We start from the raw sequence: 27,612 nt of genomic DNA, 5'->3' as shown, positions 1-27,612 counted from the left end.
GGAGAGGCCAAATGGAGGAAGGGCTTGAGGCAGCTATTAGATTGCTGATAGCTCTGCTGCACCTACCACCTCCTCTGGAGATTCTGGTATTTGCAGCAGTGGTATGGGCATCATAACAGCACCTGGTCATGACCTGTGCGCTAGCTCTATCAACAGCCATGCCTACACTGTGCCAATTCTCCCCTTTCAGCATTGAGTATCTAGAATGGGTTTTTTTACCATTCTGGCTGTTTTAATGTGCTTTAGCCGTTATCGCAGGTTTGCGCTAGCATTTAATGCTTGATAAAACCTGCTCTAGCTGCTTAATATTGCTTGGTAAACATTCCCCTAAATATGTTAGTTCAGTTGTTATGATATGTATATATAGAAACTCTTAATTAGAAAGGGATGGGAAGGTAAGCCTAATGCATTTGATATACCATGTTTCTATATATAATTTTCCTTCTATGTTAATATAGCTAGGTTTAAAAAAATACAGTATATCATCATGAGATGCCTGTATAAAACAATGTAAACAATTTCAATGTACAATCTATCTGCATAAAAATCAGTAAATCCCGAAGGAATTTCAGCTACACAATTCAGTATGTATAGTAAAAGATAGAAGATAATAATTTATTTGCCATTAAGTTCTTCTTATGTATGGTGTAAACTGAAAGATGCTAACCTGTTTCTATAGAATTTTAGTACTTGTTCTTCAACAGTTTTCAGGACTTTCATTTAGATATTTTCTTGGACTTATAAATTATTATATTTAGAATTCAATAAAGAGACTGCAGTCTTTATCGCACATCTAAATAATGTATTGTTATGATTGAAGTGGAGACCTTAAAACTTTCTAATAGAATATACATCAAAGAAAGATAGGGTAGTTTGCAGTTCAGCAGTAGAAATTAACATAGTGGAGATCGGAATATACATAGCATAAGATAATAAATCAACATAGCTGCCAAATAAGAGCATTTTTCCCTGGAGTGAACGAATTAGTAAGCGGGCAATTATACTTTTCATTCTGGCTTTAAAATCACCTCAGTAGGTTTAGAAGTCAGCTGCTTAATTGGTTCCCCTTGTAAGACTGCACCCTTCCACATGTAAGATGAAAAATTTGTGTTACAAAGAAACACAGAAAAATGTAGGCAGATAAAGATCATACAGCCTATCCAGTCTGCCCATCCTTGCCATCTACTTTCCCTGTCACTCTCTTAGAGATCATGTGTACTTGTCCCAAGCTCTCTTGAATTCAGAATGATACTGTTTTCATCTCCACTTCCACCGGGAGGCCGTTCCATGAATTCATTACCATTTCTGTGAAGAAGTATTTCCTCAGGTTACTTCTGAGTCTAACCCCTTTCACCTTCAATCTCTGACCCTTGTTACAGAGCTTCCTTTCAAGTGAAAGAGACTTGCCTCCTCTGCATGTATGCCGTTCAATTATGTAAATGTCTCTGTCATATCTCCTATCTCCTGCCTTTCTTCCAAAGAATACATATTGAGATCTTTAAATCTGCCTTATACGCTTTATATTGAAGACCACTGACCATTTTAGTAGCCACCCTCTGGACTGATTCCATCCTGTTTATATCTTTTTGAAGGTGCAGTGTCCAGAATTGTACACAATATTCTACATGAAATCGCACCTGAGTCTTATACAAGGGCATCATCACCTCCTTTTTCCTGTTGGCCATTCATCTCCCTATGCACCCAAGCATCCTTCTAGCTTTCGCCATCGCCTTTTCTACTTGTTTGGGCAACTTAAGATCATCACATACAAGTCCTGCGCCTCTTTTGTGCACAAAGGTTCTTCACCCCATAAACTATTGTTCCCTCGGGTTTGCAGCCCAAATGCATGACCCTGCATTTTTTTTAGCATTCAATTTAAGCTGCCAAATTCCAAACCATTCCTCTAGCTTTGCCAAGTCCTTCCTCATGTTGTCCACACCATCAGGGGTGTTTATCCTATTGCAGATTTTAGTATCATCCGCAAAGAGGCAAACCTTACCAGACAGCCCTTCAGTAAGACTGCGGCACACCACTGGTAACACCCTTTTCCTCATAATGAGCTCCAATTACCACTGTCCTATGTCGCCTTCCACTCAACCATTTGATAACTGGAAAAAATATATTTCTGAACTGAATGGGGCTCCTTCTTAAAAGAAAGACAAACATAGGGTTCAGTACTGAAAAGAACTAATGTAGCTGGCAACATTTAAAGTTATGCTGGCAATTTCAGCATTCATGGTTGGGAGTACTGGATAAGGGTGGATGTTGGCCCTCTCCACAAAAGTGGAAGTGAAGAGGAAGTTGGGAACTACAGGATGGTTAGTCTGACCTCTGGGGTTAGCAAATTAATGGAAATGCTTCTAAAACAGAGGATATTGAAGTTTCTGGAATCCAATGGATTGCAGGCATGGTTTTGCTAGTGATCAGAGAGTTGGATCAAGGGAGAGCACTAGATTTTGTGTACTTGATTGTAGCAAAACTTTTGACATAGTTCCACATAGGTGGATTATCAAGGGTAGTAGTAAATGGCGTTCATTCTGAGGAAAGAGACAATTGCCAGTGGTGTGCCACAAGGATCAGTTCTTGATCTGAACATAACATAAGCGTTGCTGTACTAGGACAGACTGAAGATCTATCAAGCCCAGTATCCTATTTTCAACAGTGGCCAATTCAGGTCGCAAATACCTGGCCACAGAAGCGTAGCCAGGTTGTGACGCCAGGGGAAGTGGAGCGGCACACACTGGGTAGGCATGTGTGTACTACAGTGCTGTAACAGACCGCCTGAAAGATAGGCACCATCCGAAGTCCATTTGGGGGAATGGTCACTCCCCTGGTGTCCCACCTAGCTATGCCTCTGCCTGGCAAGATCTCAGAACAGTAAAATAGATTTTATGCTGCTTATCCTAGAACTAAGCAGTGGATTTTCCCAAGTCCACCTTAATAATGGCTTATGGACTTTTCTTTTAGGAAATTATACAAACCTTTTTAAAACCCTGCTAAGCTAGCTGCTTTTACCACATTCTCTGGCAACAAATTCAGGAGTTTAATTACACATTGAGTGAATAAATGTTTTCTCTGATTTGTTATAAATTTACTACTTAGTAGCTTCATTATGTGCTCCCTAGTCCTAGTATTTTTGGAAAGAGTAAATAAGTAATTCACTTCTACCCGTTCCCCTTCACTCAGTATTTTATAGACCTCTATCATATCTCCTGTCAGCCATCTCTTCTCCAAGCTGGAGTCCTAGCTGCTTCTCTGTACCTTTTCTAATTCCAATCTTTTTTTTTTTTTTGAGATGCAATGACCAGAATTGCACACAATATTTGAGGTGTGGTAGCATGGAACAATACAAAGGCATTATAACATTCTCATTTTTGTTTTCCATTCCTTTCCTAATAATTCCTAATATTGTATTTGCTTTCTTGGATGCCACTGCACACTGAGCAGAGGATTTCAATGTATCATCAACAATGACACAGAGGGCCGCCGAGGGGGGTGATCAAAAGAGACTGCTGTGCCGGCCACAGGTTCATCTTTCTACCGTGTCCTGCCTATGCGGAAACAGGAAGTTACTTCACAGGAGGTAGGATACTGCAGGAAGAAGGACCTATAGAAAGCAGAGCACTCTCTCTCATTTGTTGCTGTGGGAGGGTAGTGGTGGTAGGGGGTCAGCAGCAGGGCTCTGAAGATTGTTTGTCCCAGGCCCAGATTTGTCTCTCGGCGGCCCTGATGACACCTAGATTCTTTTCCTGACAGGTTGCTCCTAATGTGGAACCTTGCATCATATAACTATAGGTTGGGTTCCTCTTTCCCACATGTATTACTTTGCATTTGCACACATTAAACATCATCTGCCATTTGGATTCCCAGTCTTGTAAGGTCCTCTTGCAATTTTTCACAATCCTCTTGTGATTTAACAAATTTGAATAGCATTGTGTCATCAGCAATTTTAATTACCTCACTAGCACAGACCCCTGGGGAACCCCACTATCTACCCTTCTCCATTGAGAACAATGACCATTTAACCCTACTCTCTGTTTCCTATCTTTTAACCACTTTTTGATCCACAATAAGACATTACCTCCTATTCCATGACTTTCTAATTTCTTCAGGAGTCCAAGAGATAATTTATCAAATGGTTTTTTGAAAATCCAGATACACAATATCGACCGGCTCACCTTTATTCACATGCTTATTCACCCTTTCAATGAAATGAAGTAGATTGGTGAGGCAAGGTTTCCCTTGACTAAATCCATCTTGGCTTTGTCTCATTAATCCATGCTAATGTATATGCTCTGTAATTTTGTTCTTTATAATAGTCTCTATTATTTTGCTTGTAGTGGTTCTTTTTAACATTTTTGTAATGGTAAGCAGTGGCGTTCCTAGGGTGGCTGACACCTGGGGCAGATCGCCGATGCGCCCCTCCCCCGGGGTCAGCGCCCTCCCCCCCGGCGAAAGGACACCCCCCCCGGGGTGCATTTTTACCTGCTGGGGGGGGGGGGGGGGGGTGCCGCGCGCCTGTCTGCTTTGCTTGTTCCATGCTCCCTCTGCCCCGGAACAGGAAGTAACCTGTTCCGGGGCAGAGGGAGCACGGAACGAGCGGAGCAGACAGGTGCGCAGCACCCCCCCAGCGGCGTGTACCTGGGGCGGACCGCACCCACTGCCCCCCCTAGGAACGCCACTGCTGGTAAGCTTTGCCTCTTTGCAGATAATATCAAGACCTGCAACAGGGTAGACACACCTGATCATGTGAATAACATGAAGAAGGATCTAGTGAAGCCTGAAGAATGGTCTAGAATTTGGCAGCTAAGATTTAATGCTAGAAAATGCAGGGTTATGCTTGCGGGCTGCAAAAACTTGAGGGAGCAGTACAGAATGGGGATAAAGTACTTCTGTGCACAAAAAAAGCGGGATTTGGGGGTGACCGTTTCTGGTGATCTTAATGTGGCAAAACAGGCTGACAATCCAACGGCAAAAGCAAGAAGATGCTTGTGTGCATAGAGGAATGACCAGCAGAAAAAAGGAGGTAATGATGCCTATTTATAAGTCTTTAGTGAGACCACATTTAGAGTACTGTGTACAATTCTGGGGTTTGCACCTTCAAAAAGATATAAATGCCATACCTTCTTCAAAAGGTGCAAATTTGTGAATGCATTCTACCTGTGTGCACATATAATTTATAAAATGTTTGTGTATACAGCAATGGTCCCTCTGATCTGCCCAAATTATGACTCCTGGGAATGCCTATATACAGATCATATAAAACCAGCCCCATGCTCTCTGTGCATGTACTTTTTACATGCATGTAAGAGAGGTTTTACATGGGGAAATAACCCAGTGTAAAATTACCTCAAGCATGCCTGAACTGATATAGAAGTACCCCTCCGAATCCCCGAAGATACTGATTCAGCGCTAATATAGATACAAATGTGGGAAGAAAATGTGCTCCTGTAACACTGCTAGTTTGAGGGACATATACAAACATAGAACAATGAAGGCTGGGTTGATCTGAGTGAGGTGGCATTCTTAAGTCCAGAGAGGCAAACCCAAAGCTTTCAGGTTACCCAGTTCCAAGAGGGATTATGAGTCAGTGCTGGATTTGTAACAACCCTATCAGAAGTGCATTATGGGACCTGCAGCACTGATTTCAATGCATAGAATCAGGGACTACACCACACTGGATGTAAGTTCAAAAGCAGAGCTGACCAGAAGGTCTCCTTTGTAGATCTAGATAATTTGACAACTCTGTTAAGCTTAATAGTTGTAACCTCTCTCCCTTTTATATCTCTGGCTTTGAGCTCTTTCTTCCCTCCTGGAGGACTTCTCTATGGTCCACTAACAGTTGCAGGTGCAGCCCACATGCTCCAAGCTTTGGGCCTGGGGAGATGGAGGAGACTGGGGTTGAACTTGTAGTCCCATCTGGCCGCTGTTGCATCTGCTCTGATGAAAGGAGCTGGGTAGAGAACCTGTTAGTGTTCTGTGATGGGGGGCCTGGGTGTGATATAGCAGTACATCAAGGTAAGGACACATGTTTCACTTTCTTTTCCAAAAATAGTGAGAGTGCAATCATCTGTAGTTACTTTAATTTTATTTCTACCAATGCAACTTCAGGTTGTTGCTGAAATGTATAATCATTTGTTACCCTTTTCTCCTTCCCTTCTACCTTATTATTTTTTCTGTATTGAGTCTGTAAATGCTCAATTTTAAGGTAACTCTCTGTGTTATATATACTGCAGATTTACCAGATTACCCAGTTCTAGGGGATAGATTTTAGACCACACCTGGATTTCTAACATTCCCGTTATGTTGTATCATAGGACGGGCAGCATTGATTTCAAGGGGTAGAATCAGGGACTGCAAATACCACACTGCTTTAGGATGTAAATTAAAAAACCAAGACTAGCCAAATGTCTCCTTCCTGCACAAGGTAACTTGGCAGCAGTGGGGTAGCCAGACAGCTAATTTTGGGTGGGCCTGAGCACAAAGTGGGTGGGCACAAAATTTTCTCTCTCCCCCAGCACTTCCCAATTCAAAATATAAATACTTTAGCAGATGAGGATCCCCAATCTCTGTCAACTGAAGGCCTCAAGTAAAGATGGCCAGAACTCCTCTCCACCAAGCCCAGTAGCAGCAGCAACTCCTCGAGCCACTGATGCCAGCACCCCATACATGCTTAGTTTTCAGTGGCTCCAGGATGCTGCCCCCATCTGCCAAGCTCATCTTGCTGGCCTCCCACTTAGTCACCTCTCCCCTCTCCAGTCTGTTCAAAACTCTGCTGCCCGTCTCGTCTTCCGCCAGGGTCGCTTTACTCGTACTACCCCTCTCCTCAGGTCGCTTCACTGGCTCCCTATCCGTTTTCGCATCCTGTTTAAACTTCTTCTACTAACCTATAAATGTATTCACTCTGCTGCTCCCCAGTGTCTTGCCACACCCGTCCTTCCCTACTCCCCTTCCCGTGCACTCTGATCCATGGATAAATCCTTCTTTTTTTTTTTTTTTTTAAATCTTTATTAATAAATTCAATTTTCACAACAAAGTGTAAGTATGCAATCGGCATTATTTTACAAATGAAATTCAAAATACAATTAAATAATTGAAAGAAAAGTTCTTAACTGCCTATTTGTCCACAAACAAAGAAATTGGGTTCCAAGATTTCAAAAATTCTAAAGGAAATTAAAGAATATTTTAGCGGTTGCCGCCTCGGGTTATCGACCCTAGCCTGCTTGTTAGGGTGGGCATACTACATTCACATCGGCTCTAGCATCAAGAAATTCTTTAAACTGTTTTGGGTCTACAAACTGAAACTGTTTACCCTCAAGCAGTATATTACAGATACAAGGAAAACGTAATACAAAGTTTACTCCCAATGCCAACGCTCTAGGGCGCTGCTCCAAAAAAGCCCTGCGCCTTATTTGTGTAGGCCTCGAGAGGTCTGGAAAAATTTGAACCTTTGAGCCCAAAAACAAGTTTTCTAAGTGTCTTAAGGAAAGTCTTAAAACAGCATTGCGGTCAGGCTCCAATGCAAAAGTGACCAGCATAGTTGGATAAATCCTTCTTATCTGTTCCCTCCTCTACTACTGCCAACTCCAGACTTCGCTCCTTCTGTCTCGCTGCACCCTAAGCCTGGAATAAACTTCCTGAGCCCCTATGTCTTGCCCCATCCTTGACCATCTTTAAATCTAGATTGAAAGCCCACCTCTTTAACATTGCTTTTGACTTGTAACCACTTGTAACCTCTCGCTTCCACCTACCCTCCACTCCTCTTTCCTCTACACATCAATTGATTTGCTTGCTTTATTTTTTGTCTATTAGATTGTAAGCTCTTTGAGCAGGGACTATCTTTCTTCTATGTTTGTGCAGCGCTGCGTACGCTTTGTAGCGCTATATAAATGCTAAATAGTAGTAGTAGTAGTAGTAGCATCATCTCTGGCCAGCTTCAGAAGAGACCCCAGCTAGTAGGGCTTGGGAATCCCCACTAGCTACAGCAAGGGTCAGGGCTGCCGTTAGCCATGCTGGTGACCAGGGCAGAAAATAAAGCCCCACCCCCAATTCCCTATCCTCTCCAATCTCCTCATCTACCGTTAAAGTCACACTGACAGACCCTCACAAATTACAGAACAAGGGATCACAAATTAGAAATAAAAATATATAGACAAAATTGAACAGGGAACCTCAGCATGTACTGCAACACTGGAGAACAAAACCCCAAAACAAAACAAAAGCACATTTCCTTTTCTACTTAACACAGTAAAAAGACATCTGCTATGCACATTTCCCAAAGTTAACATATTCCATTTAAAATATTCAAAGTAAAATGATTTTCCAACCTTTATTGTCTGGACATTTTATTTTTCCATCATGTTGGTTCCAATTTCTCTTTCCCACTTTCCTGTCTGTCTTCTGCTAATTCTTCAAGCAGTTGTCCATTTGTCTTTTTTTCTCCTGTCGTTTCATTTCCTCACTACACCTACCTCTGAAATATTGATACTTCCATTTTAGCTCTTTCCTTTCTTTTTTTTCTGTTCTGTCTCTGTACACTCAAACTTCATCCTCTTTCTAAATCTTTTCCTTCTTTTTACTTTTCAGATATCTGTCACATTTCCATCTCCTTTCACCCACTAGCTCTCCCATTCCCCATCTCTCTCCTTCTCAGCCTTCCATTCCCTTCCATCTTCGATCTACACACCATTACCGTATTTCTACCCCTTGTGATCACTATTCTCTCATTTTTTCCTTGCCATCTCCACTCCCTGGGCCTCTCCCCCATGCTTTCCACCATTCCCAGTGTCTCCCTCCCTCCATCCTTCCAGCCCAGCATCTGTTCCCTCTTTCTACCCTCCTCACCCTCAAAGCCTGATATTTCCCTATCCATTTTACCTCCTTCCTGTCCCATCTCCCCTCCCCCATTGTCCAGCATTTTTCCCTTTCTCTTCCCTACCATCCATTGTCTATCTTCCCTCTTTCTCCCCTCCCCCGCTTGTGCATTTCTCCTTTCCTCTCCTCTTCTCCACCTTCATGTCCAACTTTTCTCCCTCTCCCTGCCTAGAGCTCCTGGTTTGACATCTCTCTCTACCCCCCCCCCCCCCCCACACCCACCACCACCACCATCATCTTTCCATCCTTCCTTTCCCTCACTGCCATGTTCAACATTTCCCCTCTTATCTCTCCCTTCCACTTCCATGTCCAACATGTTTTTTCTCTCATGCCCTTTCCCTCCCTCTGCCCATCCCACCCATATCCAACAATTCTCCCTCTCTTTCCCCTTGCAGCATCTCTCCGTCCCTCCCCCCACCTAGCTCTACCCTGTCTCACTCCCTCATCCCAACAGTGCTCCTGTCTCTCCCTGACCCCCCACCACCACACACACACACAAACCATCCGCCAGCATGTGCTGCAGGTTTTTTCCCTCCCTTTCCCCAGCCACAGTCTGGCACGCTGGCTGCAGGCCTTCTTTCCCCTCCCTCCCCTTCGGGCAGCGCCGCAGACTAACTCTAAAGCTGAGCAAAGCTGCATGGCACCGGGTCCATCCTGCCGCTACGCTGCTGCTGCCCTCTGGCTCCGTTGTCATCTTTGTCTGTTCTTCTGCTGCTTATCTGCAGCGGATCCACTCGCTGTCAGGGCTGTCTGTATGCTGCTGCGACTGCTTCCTTCCGGCCGGCCTCACCTTCTACGATATTCTTTCGGATGAGGCAGGGCCAGCGCAGAGGAAGCAGTCGCAGGCAGCATACAGACAGCCCTGGCAGCGCGCGGATCCGCTGCAGATAAGCAGCAGAAGAAGGACAGACAAAGATGACAACGGAGCTGGAGGGCAGCAGCGTAGCAGCAGGACGGACCCGGTGCCGTGCAGCTTTGCTGTAGTGTTAGACTGCGCTGCCCGAAGGGGAGGGAGGGAAAGAAAGAAGGCCGGCAGCAGATCTTCCCAAATCCCAATTCTTTGGTGTCTCTCTGCACCGTTGCTGGGTGGGCCTGAGCCCAAAGTGGGTGGGCCCAGGCCCACCCGTGGCTAAGCCCCTGCTTGGCAGTCCTGATAGTGTGAGACTGTAAGTTGCTTTGTTATGTAGTACAGTGTGTCTGATATATTCCCATGCCACTGCTAATTAAAGGATCCAAGAATTAACAGTTTTCTGCTATTTTGGGGCCCATGACTAAGCATTTTCCCCTGGACACCAGGAACTGATGTACTGATTTTGTATCTGTGGGGGAAATGCTTAGTGCACAGAACCCTTAATGTAATGTAAACTGAGCATGTGAACCTTCTGCATCCTCTGCTGCTTTAAGGTAACATACATAGGCTCCTGTTTCCAAAGCTGAGCGGTACTGTCAACACAGCCCATTCACTTTGAATGGGCTGTGTCGGCAATGCCGCATGGCAGCTGCTAGTGCAGCTTTGTAAACAGGGGGAATAGTAACATACATAGTAGATGACGGCAGATAAAGTCCTGTAAGGTGATCTACTACTACTACTTATTTCTATAGCGCTACAAGGCATATGCAGCGCTGTACACCATAATTTCTGTTACATAAGTATTGCCATACTGGGACAGACTGAAGGTCCATCAAGCCCAGTATCCTGTTTCCAACAGACCAGGTCACAAGTACCTGGCAAGATCCTGAAATAGTACAATACATTTTATGCTGCTTAGCCTAGAAATAAACAGTGGATTTTCCTCAAGTCCATTTTAATAATGGCTTATGGACTTTTCTTTTAGGAAGCTGTTCAAACCTTTTTTAAACCCTGCTAAGTTAACTGCTTTTTACTATATTCTCAGGCAACAAATTCGAGAGTTTAATTACACGTTGAGTGTAGAAATATTTTCTCCGATTCATTTTAAATTCACTATTTTGTAACTTAATTGCATGCCCCCTAGTCCTAGTATTTTTGGAAAGAGTAAATAAGCGATGCACCCGTTCCACTCCACTCATTATTTTATAGACCTCTATCATATCTCCTCTCAGCCTCTTTTCTCCAAGCTGTTTTGATATGTTGATTTATTTACTTTGTACTGTCTGTTTTTTTTTTTTTTACTTTTGGTCTGGGGAAGCAGTATAACATTTTTAAAAATATCCTTCATACATTATGGATGGTAGCCCCAGTATAATAAACAGGAAAACAGTAGCTGCTAAAAGAATATGTACAAAGCAGTAAGGAAAAAAAATCAGCATACTTCAGGGGTGGAAATTCCATCCAAGCAGTGCATGTGGTACAAGAGAGCCCACTTAAAGTTGTGGCTCTAACACCCAGCGGTAAAGTCTCATGAGGTAACCGGGTGATGCCACTTGGCGTACATCCGAAAATAAAAATTATTTTTTGGACGTGTGCCAAAAATGAAATTACCTCAAGAGCCATGCGGTAGCCGGGCAGTAACTCCATTTGGCACGCATTGGGCATGCGTAGACGCTTAAGTAGCTTAGTAAAAGGGCCCCTTAATCTCTTCTTCCCCCCCCCCCCCCCTTCAGAGATTCTATACCAGGCTTCCAGAGGCAAGGAAGGAATTGTAACATGGACTAATAAACCCTCTGTAATTTACAGGACTGCCAAGCTGATTTGATTTTGATCTTAGGTGTATACACCAGGTATTTTTTCCATGGAAATACAACAGCAAAGGATTGTTTTTCTTATCTATTTCATGTAACCAACCATTCAGCTCCCAGTAAAACCTGGAATGGTGGTGATTTCTCTACATTGAGAGCCTTATGATATGCCATGTGTGTACCCCTTTAAGTTGCAGGCTGATGGCTAGTTTATGCAGTGAGCTGATAGTAGTCTTTTTTTTTTTTTTTTTTTTTGGTTCTAATGACAGGCTGCTATGGCATCATTAAAGTGCCCAAAGGCCCCTGGTACTGCAGGAAGTGTGAGACTCTGGAGAAGTCAGCCATAGTGGTGAGTTGTGTATAGATTGCATGAGGAAATTTGACACAGGAATGCCTCTTTCCCTGTTACACCTCTATCCTCTTATTCCTAGAGTTGTGAACTATGCCCATTGACCGATGGAGCATTCAAGAGAACTGATAATGGAGGTTAGTATCACCTTTTAATTTTGTAATCTAGACCAACCTTATGAACCTCAACATGTATACGCTGGAAGAGAGGAGGGAGAGAGGAGGCATGATAGAAACATTTAAATATCTCAAGGGCATTTATGTACAGGAAGAGAGCCTTTTTCAAATGAAGGAGAGCTCTGGAATGAGGGGGCATATGACAAAGATAAGAGGGAATAGGCTTAGGAGTAACCTAAGGAAGTAGTATTTCACAGAAAAGGTGGTGGAGGCGTAGAATGGCCTCCCGGTGGAGATGGTGGAGTCGAGGACTGTTCCAGAATTTAAAAAGGCATGGGATAAGCATGTGGGATCGCTTAGGAACAGGAAGAAATAGGGGTTACAGAGGATGGGCAGACTGGATGGGTCATATGGCCTTTATCTGCCGTCATGTTTCTATGTTTTGGTGCCTAAATTTGGGCATTTGATTCTGTTCTATAATTGGTGCTCATTTTTGGGTGCTCATTTTATAATAGTGTTGGGTGCCGATTTTTGAGCGTTACTGAATTTAGCCCCATCAAGTGCATGAGTGTATTATAGAATAATTAGCATACACACCAAGAGGCGCCAGTAATTGGCAGTTATTGCGTAAGTGCTAGGTGCTGTTCTATAACTTGCATGCCAAAGTTGCTTAGCGTGGAGCATGGAGGGGGGGGGGGAGGCTGCATAGTAGACGTTTGCATAGGGCAGTAAAAGAGGTAGCACCAGCCCTGACAGAAGCACTGGAGTAGAGTTTTAAATATTTTAAATTGTCACCTGTGATACATGAGCTATAGCTTCACCAATGCTCAGAGATCAGCATTGGGGTGCCAAAATGTACCAGAAAAGTCAGAACTGACCTACAGTCTCTCTTGGGAAATAGGGCCGCTTGCTATTGCGTGTTTAAATATACAGGTAGGGTTTCCAGCAGATTCTCATGCCATTTATGCATGTTGTGTTGATCCAGGGCTACAGTAGGATAAAACAAAAGTGAGGATGGGCAGGATGGAGGAACCAAGAAAACACCCTGCTTTTGTTTTCACATGGGTGTTTCTACAGAGGTTTATTCTTCTGCATTCTTGCTACAATAGGATATCCAGATGTAATGGATTCAGCTGATACACTGTATTCAGGCCTGGATAGACAGCTTGGATCCCATTAGTGCCCTAAACAGATGGGCCTAGCAAGTAGGAGTCCTTTATATTTTCCAGGGATTTCTCTACAAATTCCAGTAAGTACAGAATGGCTCTTTTATTCTCTTTGCTTGGCAGCATATAAGAAGCAGGTTGAAAAGCTGGATGTTCAGGGGAAAGTGCAGGAGGACAGCCAAGGTTCATCTGTTGGGCTCCTGTTTCAATGCATAGGGCAGGAGGTAGTTCTAGCATCTTAATGGGTATTGGCATTAGGCTATTCTGGAACCCTGTACTTGGACTTCTGGCAGGGGAGAGGCCTGGAATCACAGAAAGGGCTCTAGTGTAGCACTTATCAAACACTTTATGACCGGGACCCCGTTATTGTGATCATAGAGAATTTGTGACTCCTAGAGGTTTGGGCCATTGCCTCTATAGAGGGCCTGCTGAGGTTGTGATCCCAAATGCGGGTATTGTGACCCTGTTTGGGGTCACATGACCCAGAGATTGGGAAACTCTGCTCTAGTGTGTCTTGTACATGTCAGGCTTACACAGTGAATCTCTGCTAGCAGCTCAAGTTGTGTTTTGTGTGGAGGAGTGGCCTAGTGGTTAGAGTGGTGGACTTTGGTCCTGGGGAACTGGGTTTGATTCCCACTGCAGGCACAGGCAGCTCCTTGTGACCCTGGGCAAGTCACTTAACCCTCCAGTGCCCCAGGTACAAATAAGTACCTGTATATAATATGTAAGCCGCATTGAGCCTGCCATGAGTGGGAAAGTGCGGGGTACAAAAGTAATAAAAATAAAAAATATCTGAATGTTGTATGCTGTGGATCATTTGTAGTGTATCATTTCCTGTTAGCGATGCTTCTCTGTTGTCTCCCTGTTTTTGAGAGTGTGCTACACAGATTTTGCACATAGGCAGCAGTCTTCTTTCAATTCCAAGCATATATTATTATTCTTGCTTGCTAAGTTTTAGGAAACCATGTTATAAATGGGGATGTTGTGGTCTCAGAATGACCCATCACTGGATTCACATCCCAGGGCCCCACAGAGCATTTATTTCTTCCTGGTACTCTTCCTTAATCGTTATCAGCATGTAAACTCTTCTCCAAGGGAGCAGCTTCTTCAAAAGGGGAAGGGAATGCCTTTCAAGTCCCTTGCACAGACCTTCTGAAAAGGATAACTCAGAGACTGAAGGGGATGCTCCAACTCTTTTTACTAAACTCAAGGTTTAAGCAGTTACACAGCATTGGGTAACACTGTAATCTCCACACTTCTTCTATATATATGTCTGTGATCCCTCAATTGCAGTCATTCTGTCTGATGATTGGCTGTCCAGGTGCTGGGCTATTTCTGCTCTATGCAAAATTATAGTTTTGCAGAATGAAAGGTCTCCGAGAGACTGACGTTAGCCTATTCCATTCTTTATTCACACATAGTGTATCCTTATTGGGATTCACTTCTGCACACAGATGCTTCCAGTCAGGAACAGTCTGAATCACTGTACCTCCTTTGTAGTCTAGCTGCAGTGCTGAGCTTCTCAGTCTTAGTCCAGTCAGATTGAGGGTCACTATATAGCTCCATTGTGAGCAGGGAGAGAGGGGTGGGTAAAAACCTCTGCCCTGTCACATTCGCTTCATACTGGAAATCAAACTAAAAGAGTCAAGGGAGGCTTTATACAAAGCATAACAAAGCAAAACTCAGGCCCAAGTGCTGGGCCATTACACACTCTCAGACTTTAGGAATCAGACTCCTCACAGCTCAGATCACTGTATCACCAACATCACACCCGTCCCTCAGGCTGTCTGACTTATGCAATGGATGCAACCATCCATTGACGGAGGATGCTATAACCAGATGGTATGCACCTGCATCTTCTCTTGTTTCTAACTTGTTATGCTTCTGGGGCAGGAACATACAGGACTACTAAGAATCTTGTAAGAGAACATAGAGACCATAAAGTGTGATAGCTCCCCTTCCCCCACCTCTTACCTGCTCCTTTTCTGGTCTTCTCCTAAACATGGTATGGTTTCCTCTGCTTGTCGGGCCACTGTGGTCTCACTGGAAAACCTGACTGGGATCCTGAGCAGCATTTCATTTGAATATGGCTAAGCATTGTTTACAACTGCAGTTGTCGTGTGACAATATAGTCTACTCTGTGTGTAGAGTAGTTACCTATTATAGTTGTGCTTCCTTGTAAAGAAACATAGAAATAAAGAAACTTCCTGTGATCTCCCTCCCCTCCTCCCAAGACCAAGAGTCCACTTTTCTGAATTCTAAGCCTCTAGTTATGTTAATATTTAAGGGCATTTAGGATGTTACAGAGGGTCTCTACTAGGAAAAGGTCTAATGCAATGGTTCCCAAACCTGGTCCTGGAGGCACCCTAGCCAGTCAGGTTTTCAGGATACCTACAATGAATATTCATGAGAGAGATTTGTATGCAGTGGAAGCATTGCGGGTATCCTGAAAACCTGACTGGCTGGGGTGCCTCCAAGATCAGGTTTGAGAACCACTAGTCTAATGGATACTGCAAAGAAATGGCTGCAGGAGCAGGGAGTCGCCATGGTCTCTTAAAAAGAACATTTTTTAGAAATGCACTGTACAAAGATCATTTTTAAGGATGCCATTTTAGAATGGTTTGCCTGCTTTTATATATATGTAGAAGACTTACATGAATGGACATGTGTAAGCGATTTCAAAAAAAGCTGCTACTTACGTGTTTATATCTGCAGCACTTATAGATTTTGTGGGGGGCAAAGTGTGGGTCAGGTTTTAAAATACACAGGTATATTTTCCATTTTATAAAGGGAATATACATTTCAAAAAATTTCCCTGTCCACATTTACACTTTGTCCAAATTATGCATAAATGTGAGCTAACTGCTCGTTTGGACTTGGAGTTTCAAGGAGTGTGGTAAATGAGGGGGTACTTTTTAACTCTGGCCTTAAAAACCACTTCATAAAAAATAAAAAATTTTGATATTTAGAACTCTGCTCCTTAATTGGCTCCTCAATGTGTAGTTTATACAAAAATCTGCCATTGATGTGTGTTTGCTGACTGGCACTTAGATGTACAAATTTTAAAAATCAGCCCCTACATGTGTAAGTAATGTCAATTTCCATGTATAATACTGTGTGTGAAGTCTCTCTTCATTTTCAAGTGTTCTTTTTTTGTAAAATGGCTGCTCTGCTGTATATACTGGCAAATTCGCGTAAAGACTTATAGGAGTGCTTGTGTTTCTTACAAAAGGCTCTGTCCACGAGCCTGTTGTAAAATAGGCTGTAACTTGTGAACATCCTGATTTGGACATCCCTTTTTTTTAATGCCCTAGATGGGCTTTAATGGTCTCTTCAAATTTTTTTTAAAGGCAAAGGGGAAAGAAAAATGAGATGCTAAAGAAAAAAATAATGGGCCTGTGAAAGGCAGTTCTATAACTGGACACGTGTTAGGACTATCTCTGGGGAAAAGGTGACTAAAGTCTCCAGAACAAACAAATGAGGTTCTAATGAAGTCTGTTAGACAAACTATTTGTAAAACTAAATGCCAGCCTTTTATGTGGAAAAAATAAAAGGTTACAGAAGTTCAAACATGTAGCTTTTTTAGATAGCTTATGGACCCATTGACATGAAAAACTGGCCGTTGTCAACATTTTGGATCTGCTACTTTAGTCACCTTTTCCAAAGATGATCACTTTTTTTTTTTAAATAAAGAAAAATAAGTGCCTACTTTCTATTATAGAAAACTAGTATAGCCTGGTATCAACACCCCATAGAACTGGTGCAAGTGCCTAGTGTAGCAGGAACATGCATAACTTACAATATTCTGTAAGTTATGGCTGTCCTGCCTTTGTGTATGCCCCCTTCGAAATACACACTATTCAAGTGAAGCAAACATTTGCAGAATAGTGCTTAGGCACCATGCTAGCATGTACACACATAGGTGTGCACATGCATATAAATGCTAGTATTCTAAATATTTACACGTGTAGGTTATATAGAACTGCCCCTACAGAGTTGTACAAGGAAGTAATTAGTTCTACGATAGTGCTCTTACTTTAATACTTTTCTTTGCTCAGGGTGGGCTCATGTGGTATGTGCTCTCTATATCCCGGAAGTGTGTTTTGCTAGCGCCATCACCATGGAACCCATTCTGCTGGGAGCAGTTCCCAGGGAGCGCTACAATAAGGTACCTTTCTTTTATGGTCTGGTGATCTGTCAAAGGCTTCTTCAATTTAATATTACCTTGTCCTCAGGAGAATCTCTTGAATTTGAAAGTAAATCTAGAGTTTTAGGAGTAATTTTGGATTCATATTGACCTTCAAATTTCAGATTAATGAACTCGTGAAGGAATTTTTCTTTAATCTTCAACATTTAAGAGCTATAAGATCATCTTTGGGCCCTGCAAGTTTCAGGACTATAGCTCAGGCAGTTTTGATTCCTTACTTACCCCCCTGTTTACTACACCATGCTAGCTGCTGCCAGTGTGCTAATGCTGACACAGCCCATTCACCTTTTAGGATTTCCTGTTTTTAGTATTTCCACTTTGAGAAGTGCTCAAAGATTAATTCTCGATTTTTCTCTTAATGAAAAATGTTAGTTATGACTCCATTTGGGAACGTTCATTTATCAGAGTGCTAAAATGTGGAATTCTTTTTTGCAAGGCACTCAAAACATACTTGTTTTCAAGACAACAAATGTAAATTAAATGATTTAGTTTGTGGGGGATCAATATCTATCTTTTTTTAAATATTATATCTGTGTAAGTTGTGTGAAAGAGTAATGTTTATTGTATATTCCTTCTCATGTGAAGCTAGACGGAATATAAGTTGTATAATACAATACAATGCAATTTCAGCTATGCAGCAATCCAGAACGCAAGAGAGCGTGGCCTCTGCTGAGATGTGCCATTATCTCCTGTGGGCAATGGGCCTAACCTTTTAGCTATCTCTGGAAAGGTGTGATCTACTATCAGGCTTATTTCTGAAAGAGAAAGGTGCCCATCTTCCGACACAAATCGGGAGATAGTAACATAGTAGATGACGGCAGAAAAAGACCTGCATGGTCCATCCAGTCTGCCCAAGAAGATAAATTCATATGTGCTACTTTTTTATTTGTACTGTCCTCTTCAGGGCACAGACAGTATAAGTCTGTCCAGCCCTATCCCCGCCTCCCAACCACCAACCCTGCCTCCCACCACCAGCTCTGGCACAGACCGTATAAGTCTGCCCAGCACTAGCCCCGCCTCCCAACCACCAGCTCTGCCACCCATTCTAGGCTAAGCTCCTTTATGTTTATCCCACGCATGTTTGAATTCCGTTACCGTTTTCATCTCCACCACCTCCCGCGGGAGGGCATTCCAAGCATCCACCACCCTCTCCGTGAAAAAATACTTCCTGACATTCTTCTTGAGTCTGTCCCCCTTCAATCTCATTTCATGCCCTCTCGTTCTACCGCCTTCCCATCTCCGGAAAAGGTTCGTTTGCGGATTAATACCTTTCAAATATTTGAACGTCTGTATCATATCACCCCTGTTCCTCCTTTCCTCCAGGGTATACATGAAAAGGAGGAACAGGGGTGATATGATACAGACGTTCAAATATTTTAAAGGTATGGGCGTCCTTCTCTCGGGGTCGCCCAAATCGGCATAATCAAAAGCCGATTTTGGGCGTCCTCAACTGCTTCCCATCGCGGGGACAACCAAAGTTCATGGGGGCGTGTCAGCGCCATAGCGAAGGCAGGACTGGGGCGTGGATGGGTGTCCTTGGCCGATAACGGAAAAAAGAAGGACGGCCCTGATAAGTACTTGGCCGACTTTACTTGGTCCATTTTTTCTTGCGACCAAGCCGTGAAAAGGTGCCCGAACTGACCAGATGACCACTGGAGGGAATTGGTGATGACCTCCCCTTGCTCCCCCAGTGGTCACCAACCTCCTCCCACCCTAAAAAAGAAACTTAAAATGTTTTTTTTGCCAGCCTGAAATGTCAGCTCCATGACAGCAGTATGCAGGTCCCTGGAGCAGTTTTAGTGGGTGCAGTGCACTTCAGGCAGGCGGACCCAGGCCCATCCCCCCCTCTTACCTGTTACACTTGTGGTGGTAAATGTGAGCCCTCCAAAACCCACTATACCCAAATGTAGGTGCCCCCCTTCACCCCTTAGGGCTATGGTAGTGGTGTGCAGTTGTGGGGAGTGGGTTTTGGGGGGCTCAGCACCCAAGGTAAGGGAGCTATGCACCTGGGAGCAATTTGTGAAATCCATGGCAGTGCCCCCTAGGGTGCCCGGTTGATGTCCTGGTATGTCAGGGGGACCAGTGCACTACGAATTCTGGCTCCTCCCACGACCAAAGGGTTTGGATTTGGTCGTTTTTGAGATGGGCGTCCTTGGTTTCCATTATGGCCGAAAACCGGGGGCGACCATCTCTAAGGTCGACCATCTCAACATTTAGGTCGACCATCTCTAAGCTTGAGCCTTAGGACATGACCACCAAATATGACCCACAGTCCCCAACGTTAGACAACCCCTTCAACAATTTGAGGATACACTAGAAAACATATGATGTAATCTCACCAGGGTGAGGTACCAATGATAGAAAACCTTTATCGCATATTCTTTAAAAGGAACTGCCAAAGAGGACTTCAATAAGGCTCTCTCCAGAACCAACCAATCATTAGCCGAGATTGTAACCTCCAATTCCTTCTCCCAATTAATCCTGTGCAATGTATATATTTTAATGCATCTAGCTAGAAACCCATAAAGACAAGTAATAAGCCCTCGAGTACTTATAGAATCCTCATTCAAATCCTCTAAGTAGGAATCCTCTCGCGTAATATAGGCCTGATATAAGGGGGTCTTTAAGACATCCTGTAACTGAGCATAGGCAAAACAGTCCAAAGGTCGAAGCTGATAATCCTCTAAAAGAGTCTCAAAAGAAAGAAATTCCCCCTCATCATAGACTTGGCCCCATGAAGTTAACCCCTTCTGGGCCTAACGAGTAAAGAGGCTCACCGCCACCCCCGGGGGAAACAATGGATTTGCCACAATTGGGGTGTGACGTGAGAGTGGGATATAAACAGTTGTAAATAAACCTTCAATTCATTCTTAGTTTTTTTGGTTATGTAAATATGTTGTTCTTTGTTTTCATGCCATAAGGTTTGCTACATTTGTGTTGAAGAAGGCAGAAATGGAAAAGGTGCCTGCATGACTTGTAATACTTCTAGATGTTCCAAAACGTTCCACGCCACTTGGTGAGGTGTCTTGTTTCCTTTCTAATGTGCCTACAGAAAGGGGCAAATGGGAAGGAGCAGCAGGATTTGGGATACCTTGAAATGTCCTGATATTTTTTGCACTTGGTTGTAAAGTAATGTATAGGGCCCCATGTTCAAAAACAGTTGAGCTCATAAATTTATGTCTTATTTTCAGCCAAACTTAGGAACATACATTTTCAGCTGAAAAGTCACCTTAGTGTAGGAATATAAAAGTTTATGCTTATGGGATCAATATTGAAAGTGATTTAAATGGGCAATAGAGGCTCCTGCCTGCTTAAATTGCTGGGAGCTTACTAAACACCAATATTCAGTGGTACTTAACCAGATAGTGCTGTTGAATATTGGCACCAACTGGCCATTTTGGAGTTGGGCCACACAATGTCATTACAGGTGCGGAGATAGGGAGGAGCCTGGAGTTATGTGGGTGCCAGTAGTATTCGGTGCTGGCATCTCCATAGCTAACTGGGCAAATAGGACTGCATGAAAAGGAGTCCTCCATTTTTCTGCTTAGCTATGAGGGTGCTGTCGTTTAATATTGGCTGGCACCTGCATAACTTTCGGTAGTGGTTGGCATGTTTCCAGCAACCTTTCCTCCCTCTTACACCTCCAGGTCAGAATAGGCCCCCACGCTCCCCCTACACCCTACTTTGACCTCACTGGAAGTCCAGCAGGAAGATGGAGGCAGGAGCAAAGCCCACTTGCTCCTGCCCCTAGTGCCTGCGTCTTGAAAATGGCCATTGCAACCTTTAGCTGTAGCCTGAGTACCAGTGGTAGTACCAAAAGATTACCACTAGAGGTCATGCTGGCAACTACTGTTTTTAAATATTTCAGTGCAAGTATCCAGGTAAATAATTCCACAATAATGGGCCTGCCACTGAAAATGCTTCAGTCTTTGTGTCTGCATAATGCATCTGACATAACTTTGAAATATCCAAACATTTTTGTATCTACCAATCTCGAGCAGCACACTTGTTGATACACCTTCTGTATCTGTGACAGATGGTATGGTACGGTAGCACAGATAATCTGATGTACAATTGTCAGCACCTTAAACTGAATCCTGCTTACCATCAGCAACCAGTGTAGCTGTTTCAAAATTGGAGTCATGTGCATATTTGGGAAGCTCAGCAATCAGCCTCGGCATTGAATTCTGGATAATCTGTAAGACCTGATGACATGTTTCTGAAATCCCCAGTTACAATACATTACAATAATCTAATTTATCTTGTTTAACACCAAACCTTGATTCACTGTCCAGAAATCATAACCTGATGGCATAGGTTTCAACTTAGTAAGTGTATGAAGTTGATAAAAGATGAATGGATCACCTGTCCTATTTGATCTTGCATGCACAACGGAATCTTTGTTTTATCAAGATTTAATGCAAGCTTCTTATCCCCCATCCATTCACCTATTCTATCAAAACAGACTTGTAACCTCTCGTCACATCAAATCAAATCAATTCTTGTATACTGCTAATATCCCCTTTACAGGGTTCAGTTCTAGGTGAGACAAAAGCTGATAATGTTAGTGTGAGGTATGAGAATAATTAGAGCCCATTGGTGTAATGCATGAGAGCAAAAACATTATAGGAAAGGATAATGGATGATACTAGGCGGTAGAAATCAATGGATTGTTATGAAGCAGTCTTTGGGAAGAGAGAGGTTTTTAGCCTCTTCCTGAAGCTAAGGTAGCTGTTTTCTGTTCAGATGGCAATAGGTAGAGAGTTCCATATTTTAACTCCAAGTATAGGGAATAGAGAGCTGAAAATCTTCTGATTTTGAATTCTCTTTTCAAAATGGTGACACTAACATCAATTGTTCTTTCAGTCTGTTAGACTGGACCAAACGTAGCAAAGCGGTCTTAGTAGTTCAGAGGTGAAACCCTGTAAGATTTGAAAAACTAAACAAGCAGCTTTGAACCTGGGTCTTTCTGCTGTGGGAAGCCAGTGCACTTTGTATGATATGCAGTTTTTGCTGATATTGACATTTAATACCAAGAAATAGAAGGTCACAGTAATCAAGTGAGGTAGGACTAACATTTGGACTAGTAGTGCAAAGGCATTTTGGTTGAAGAATGATCTAGCTAGACGTAGTTGTCTCATATTGAATAGTGTTTTCTTCCATAGCTGGTTAATATGGGAAGAGAAGGTGAGTGAAGAATCAAACAAGACCTCTAGTACTTTGGTTTCAGACTTGACTGTAAAGCTTTGACCATTGGGCAAAGATACTGATTTTGGGACTTTAACTCCCTGATTTCGAAACCACAGGACCTTGGGTTTTTGCGCATTCAATTTCAGTTTATTGGTCAGATCCCAGGTGCTAACAGCAGTCATGCCATTCGCTACAGACTGAGTTGCACCTTTGTTTGATGCTGTCACTGGTAAGAGAAATAGGATGTCATCTGTGTAGGCTAATAGTAGTTCATTAAGACCAAGGTGTATTGAGGCAAGGGATGACATAAAGAGATTGAACAGGATAGGTGAGAGGGGAGATCCACATGGGACCCTGCAGTTAGGAGACCAGTAGTTGGAAAGTTGGTTGTTTTGCTTGACAGAATAGCTTTGATTTGAAAGGAATTCACTGAAATATTTGGTCACAGTCCCTGTTATTCCTGTCTGATCCAGGCGTTCGAGTAGCAATGTGTGGTTAACTGCATCAAACGCTGCTGATATATCGAGTTGGAGAAGAATTACTTGGTTGCCTTTGCATAGGTGTTATTTGATATGCGCTCCCTACTCTGATAGCTGAAAAAAACTTAATATCATCCACATAAAACCTGTAAAACCTCTCCCAATTTCTGAAAAACTTTCCCCAACAGCGATATATAGATGTGTAAAAAAAAAAAAAAAAGAGTGCAGACCCTTGTGGTAATCCCATAGAATACACCGGTTCACCAATCTTCATCTGCATAGACCTCCTAGTCAAATACGATGTAAACCAAATGTACACACAGAAATCATATAACCTTATCAACAGAATCTCTATGCTAACTGTGTCAAAAGCTGATGAAATATCCAGTGTCCAAAATAGTAGGTATGCTTACCATCTATCCCACAACTTAGCTCATCCACTGTTGAAACTAATAACATACATACCATCTTCCGCATGCTGTGTGGCCAATTTCTCTTGGTATATCCTAATCTCTGGAAGGACATATGGAAGAAGGTGTTCTCTAAGGTTACGATTGCGTGAATAAGCTATAATAGGTAATTTACCTTTTATGTTTCAACATTTTTTATTGATGACAATTCAAAGTAAACACAATCAACATTTTAAGTATACACAAAAAATCAAATATCAGAATGCATATAGTAAAGACAGAATGATATAATGTCATCAAACTTTTAACAATGTTATATCCCCCAACTCCTACTGAAAACACACCCTACCCTCTATTATATAATTCAACAATTTTTAGTGATTAGTGGGGTACATAATGCCAATAATCTGCACGGTCCAAAAATCAAAGCAGACAACAAACAAAGGCAAAACCAGAGGTGATACTCCGACATCAAATGAAGAGAAATTTACCCATTGTGAATCCTGCACCACCCCTCCTAAGTTATACAACATCGTTTCCAGTGGTAGATGGTACTACTATAAATCATTTCTATAGCGCGCTAAAGCCATGTGCACAATGTTGAAATACAGAAAACTGATAACAAAATACTAAATGGGAAGCATCCTCAAAAAGAGTAATACTGTACAAAAAGGGGGAGCATCCCATAGAAACCACTCCCAGCTATCTCCCCAACCCAGTAAGATTACTGCTGCATCTCACCGTAAACAAAACCCCAACCCCACCATAATAAGGTCAGAGAGAATGTTTTTTATGATTCAACAATTTTTATTGATGACAGAATACCAGTTTATATGAAAAGCACATATCAAGGCTTTACATTTGATTACTTACAGTCCGTACATCAAAGAACTGCGGATAATGCCCACCTATAACCGTCATCAATTAATTTTAACAATAACATTCCCTCCTCCCAATCCCTCCCAATCCCCCCTACCCTCCTATTTCTCCCCAACACAAACCAAACAAGAGAAAAGAAGAAAAAGAAAAAAAAAACCTCACTTCTCGAGAAGAGGGACCCCAACTAGGGCAGGACCCCCACGACTGTCTCCTCATACCCTCTGGCAGAACCCACGACAATGGAGCATCTTATTCACTTCTACTGCAGATTAAAGAGAATTCAAAAGCAGACTCCTGGCCCTATGCGGAAGGGACTCTACATATACATCCCACACTGTATGAAATTTTTTTAATCTTCTAGGGGTAAGTCTTAGCATACTGACGTTCTAAGAGCATCAGGGCATGTAATTGATTTCTCCATGTCCAGAATGATGGTGCTTCCCCCCCCAACCCAAACCCCAATGTTACTTTCTTAGCCAAAACCCCTGCCTTCCTAAGAAACAAAATGTGTGACCCACTGTGAATATTGGAAATTTTTCCATAGGAATCTAGTAATGCAGCTGCCAGAGAGAGCGATATATCACAACCAAATAGTTTCCCTCAGATAATTGAAGACAGCTCTCCAAAACACCTGCACCTACATTCCCAAAAGGAATGAAAAAAAGAGTTAGATCCTTGCTTACATTTCTGGCACACCGGAGTCTCTACTGTCCCTATCTTAAACAAGCGGTCTTGAGTAAAGTATGCCCTATGTAAAGTTCGAAATTGACACTCCCTCAACTCAGCACTTACCGAAATCTCCGGAATCTGCTTGATCAGTTTTAGAGGCTCTATTACAATTCCGAACTTCCCTAGATCCTGATCCCACCTTGCTTTGATATCATCATAAATTCTTCCTGGGGAATTTATCTGCAAAGCCTTGTGCAATCCAGAGACCGAAAGGCCCCCCTCTCGGAATTTATCAAAAAAAGCCTGTAACCTGTCACCCAAAGACGGCACAAGAGGCTCCTGATCCAATGAGGAAACATAATGACGTAATTGAAGATAAGCCAACAGGTCCCGCGTCTCTGCTTTTCCTTTCGCTAATATGGTTTCCTAGGAAATCAGCCACCCCTCAAGAGTCCAAAACATGCTGTAACAAGAGAACTCTCCGGGTTGCCCAACGATTGAAACTAGCATTCTCCCTCCCAGGAGGGAACTGCATATTTCCTCCAATCGGAAGTTGGTCCGAAAGATTGACCCTGCCTCCTAATTGTGACACCATAAAGCGCCACGTCACACGCAGCGACCTCAGTATCACACTTTTCCTCAACCCCTTCGGGAGGGAGTCTTGTGTGCAGTGCAGGAGGGCATTAACATGCCAAGGTGAATAAAACGCCGCCTCATATTTTCTTGGGTATAACCCTGTTCCTCCAAAATCCAATCCCCTAAATGACGGAGCAAACATACATAATTATACAAGGACAAATCGGGGACTCCCAATCCCCCATATTTCCAAGAACCAAGTAACTGCTTAAAAGGCATCCTTGGTTTGCGACCTCCCCAACAAAAAAAGGACAGCATCCTATGCAGGGCCTTAAGATCCTGTTTTAATAGCCTGAGCGGTAGTATTTGAAGTGTATACAGTCATTTTGGGAACAGCACCATGTTAAATAACTGAATTCTACCATGAATTGAAAGAGGGAATTGCTGCCATTTAAAGAGCACGGATTTACAATGATCTAGCAAAACTGTTATATTTACCTTATGAAGCATCCCTGTGTGATGAGGTAACTGAATACCCAGGTACCGAAATGAGGTTGTTTCCCATTTTAATGGAAAAGAACCTACCCAGTTATCTCGCACTGCCAACTCAGTGGGCATTGCTATTGATTTGTCCAAATTTCAACAAAACCCCGAAAAATCCCCATGTTCTACAAAACACTCCATTAGTGTTTCCAAGGAAACCTGAGGATCCACCACATGTACCAATAAGTCATCTGTGAATGCTGATATCTTAAATACCTGGGGGCTGATTCTAACACCTTTAATAAGAGGGTTCCCCATAATATCCCTAATCAAGGGGACCGTAGATAACACAAAAAGCATGGGTGACAAGGGGCAACCCTGCCTAGTGCCTCTGTGTATTTCCATTTCCAAGGATAGTGCTCCATTAACCTGGATCCTTGCCCGCGGTGAGTTATAAAGCGCGTAGATCGCCTTCAAAAAAAACCAGAAAACCCATATCGTCTCAACACCACAAAAAGAAATTCCCAGTACACCCGATCGAGTGCTTTTTCAGCATCAAAGCTAACTAACAAGGTGTAGCTACTTTCTCTACTTGTTCCAAGGAAAGCAAGAGCTGCCGTATATTATGAGTTATAGTGCGCTCTGCCACAAACCCAACTTGCTGCTCCGAAATCAGCTTCGGGAGTATTTTAGACAACCGATTAGCCAAGATTTTCGCGAATAGTTTAGTCTCCATGTTCAAAAGGGAGATAGGCCTATATGAAAAAGGTTTTTCTAGGTCTCTCCCAGGCTTCAGCAGTAGCACTATTTGAGCCAGTTGGAGCGACTGTGGAAGAGTTCCACTCTCCACAAATTGTGTACAATAAGACTGCAAAATTGAAAGAATTGAAGGGGATAACAGCTTTTAAAATTCGGCTCTAAATCCATCTGGTCCCGGAGCTTTAAACAAAGCATTCTGTTGAATCACTAGAGCCACTTCCTCTTCTGCTATGGGCCTATTAAGTTTATTATTTTCCCTCACATTCAGTTTTGGCAGATCCAAATTCTCCAAATATAAATCTCCATCCATAGGCAACTCCCGCGAGCGTCCGTACAACTTTTGGTAATATTGATGGAAAACTGCAGCTATCTCCGAGTTGGTGCACACTAAGAAACCATCTTCCCCTTCTATTTGTGCAATAATACACGAACCCCCTGATTGCTTAATCAGATTAGACATAAGCTTCCCAGATTTGTTCCCATGCAAGAAGAGCTGATATTTATAATACTTTGCTGACTTCATAGCCCTTTCATGTAAAAGTTCATTCAAAGTTGTCTGAAGCGCTATCAAAGAACCCCGGACCTGGGCTGATGGATTCCTTCCATATTGGACTCTAACTTTAACTAGCTGCTCCTCTAATCTTAATATCTCCCTATCTCGAGATTTCTTTTTAAAGGAAGAATACGCCAATATCTCTCCACGCAGTACAGCTTTAGCAGCCTCCCAATACAAAATCGGCTGCTGCCTAAATTCCTCATTGTGAAATTGATGTTCCGCCCATTTCTTCAGCAAATGT

At 42.8% G+C, this 27,612-nt stretch overlaps 1 protein-coding gene across 1 annotated transcript in view; it reads left to right on the top strand.

Moving 5' to 3' along the window:
- The first annotated feature begins 5,708 nt into the window (after window positions 1-5,708).
- LOC115474051 (protein AF-10-like) overlaps window positions 5,709-27,612 on the top strand; it is a 100,147-nt gene continuing 78,243 nt past the window's right edge. The window contains exons 1-5 of the mRNA XM_030209347.1: window positions 5,709-6,018; window positions 11,802-11,881; window positions 11,964-12,018; window positions 17,222-17,331; window positions 20,292-20,386. Of these exons, the coding sequence (XP_030065207.1) occupies window positions 5,886-6,018; window positions 11,802-11,881; window positions 11,964-12,018; window positions 17,222-17,331; window positions 20,292-20,386 (473 nt within the window). The 5' untranslated portion in view covers window positions 5,709-5,885. The remainder of the gene's footprint in view (window positions 6,019-11,801; window positions 11,882-11,963; window positions 12,019-17,221; window positions 17,332-20,291; window positions 20,387-27,612) is intronic.

The sequence above is a fragment of the Microcaecilia unicolor genome, chromosome 7 (genome assembly GCF_901765095.1).
Source record: "Microcaecilia unicolor chromosome 7, aMicUni1.1, whole genome shotgun sequence".
NCBI lineage: Eukaryota > Metazoa > Chordata > Amphibia > Gymnophiona > Siphonopidae > Microcaecilia > Microcaecilia unicolor.
This window is presented reverse-complemented; position numbering and strand designations above follow the sequence as displayed.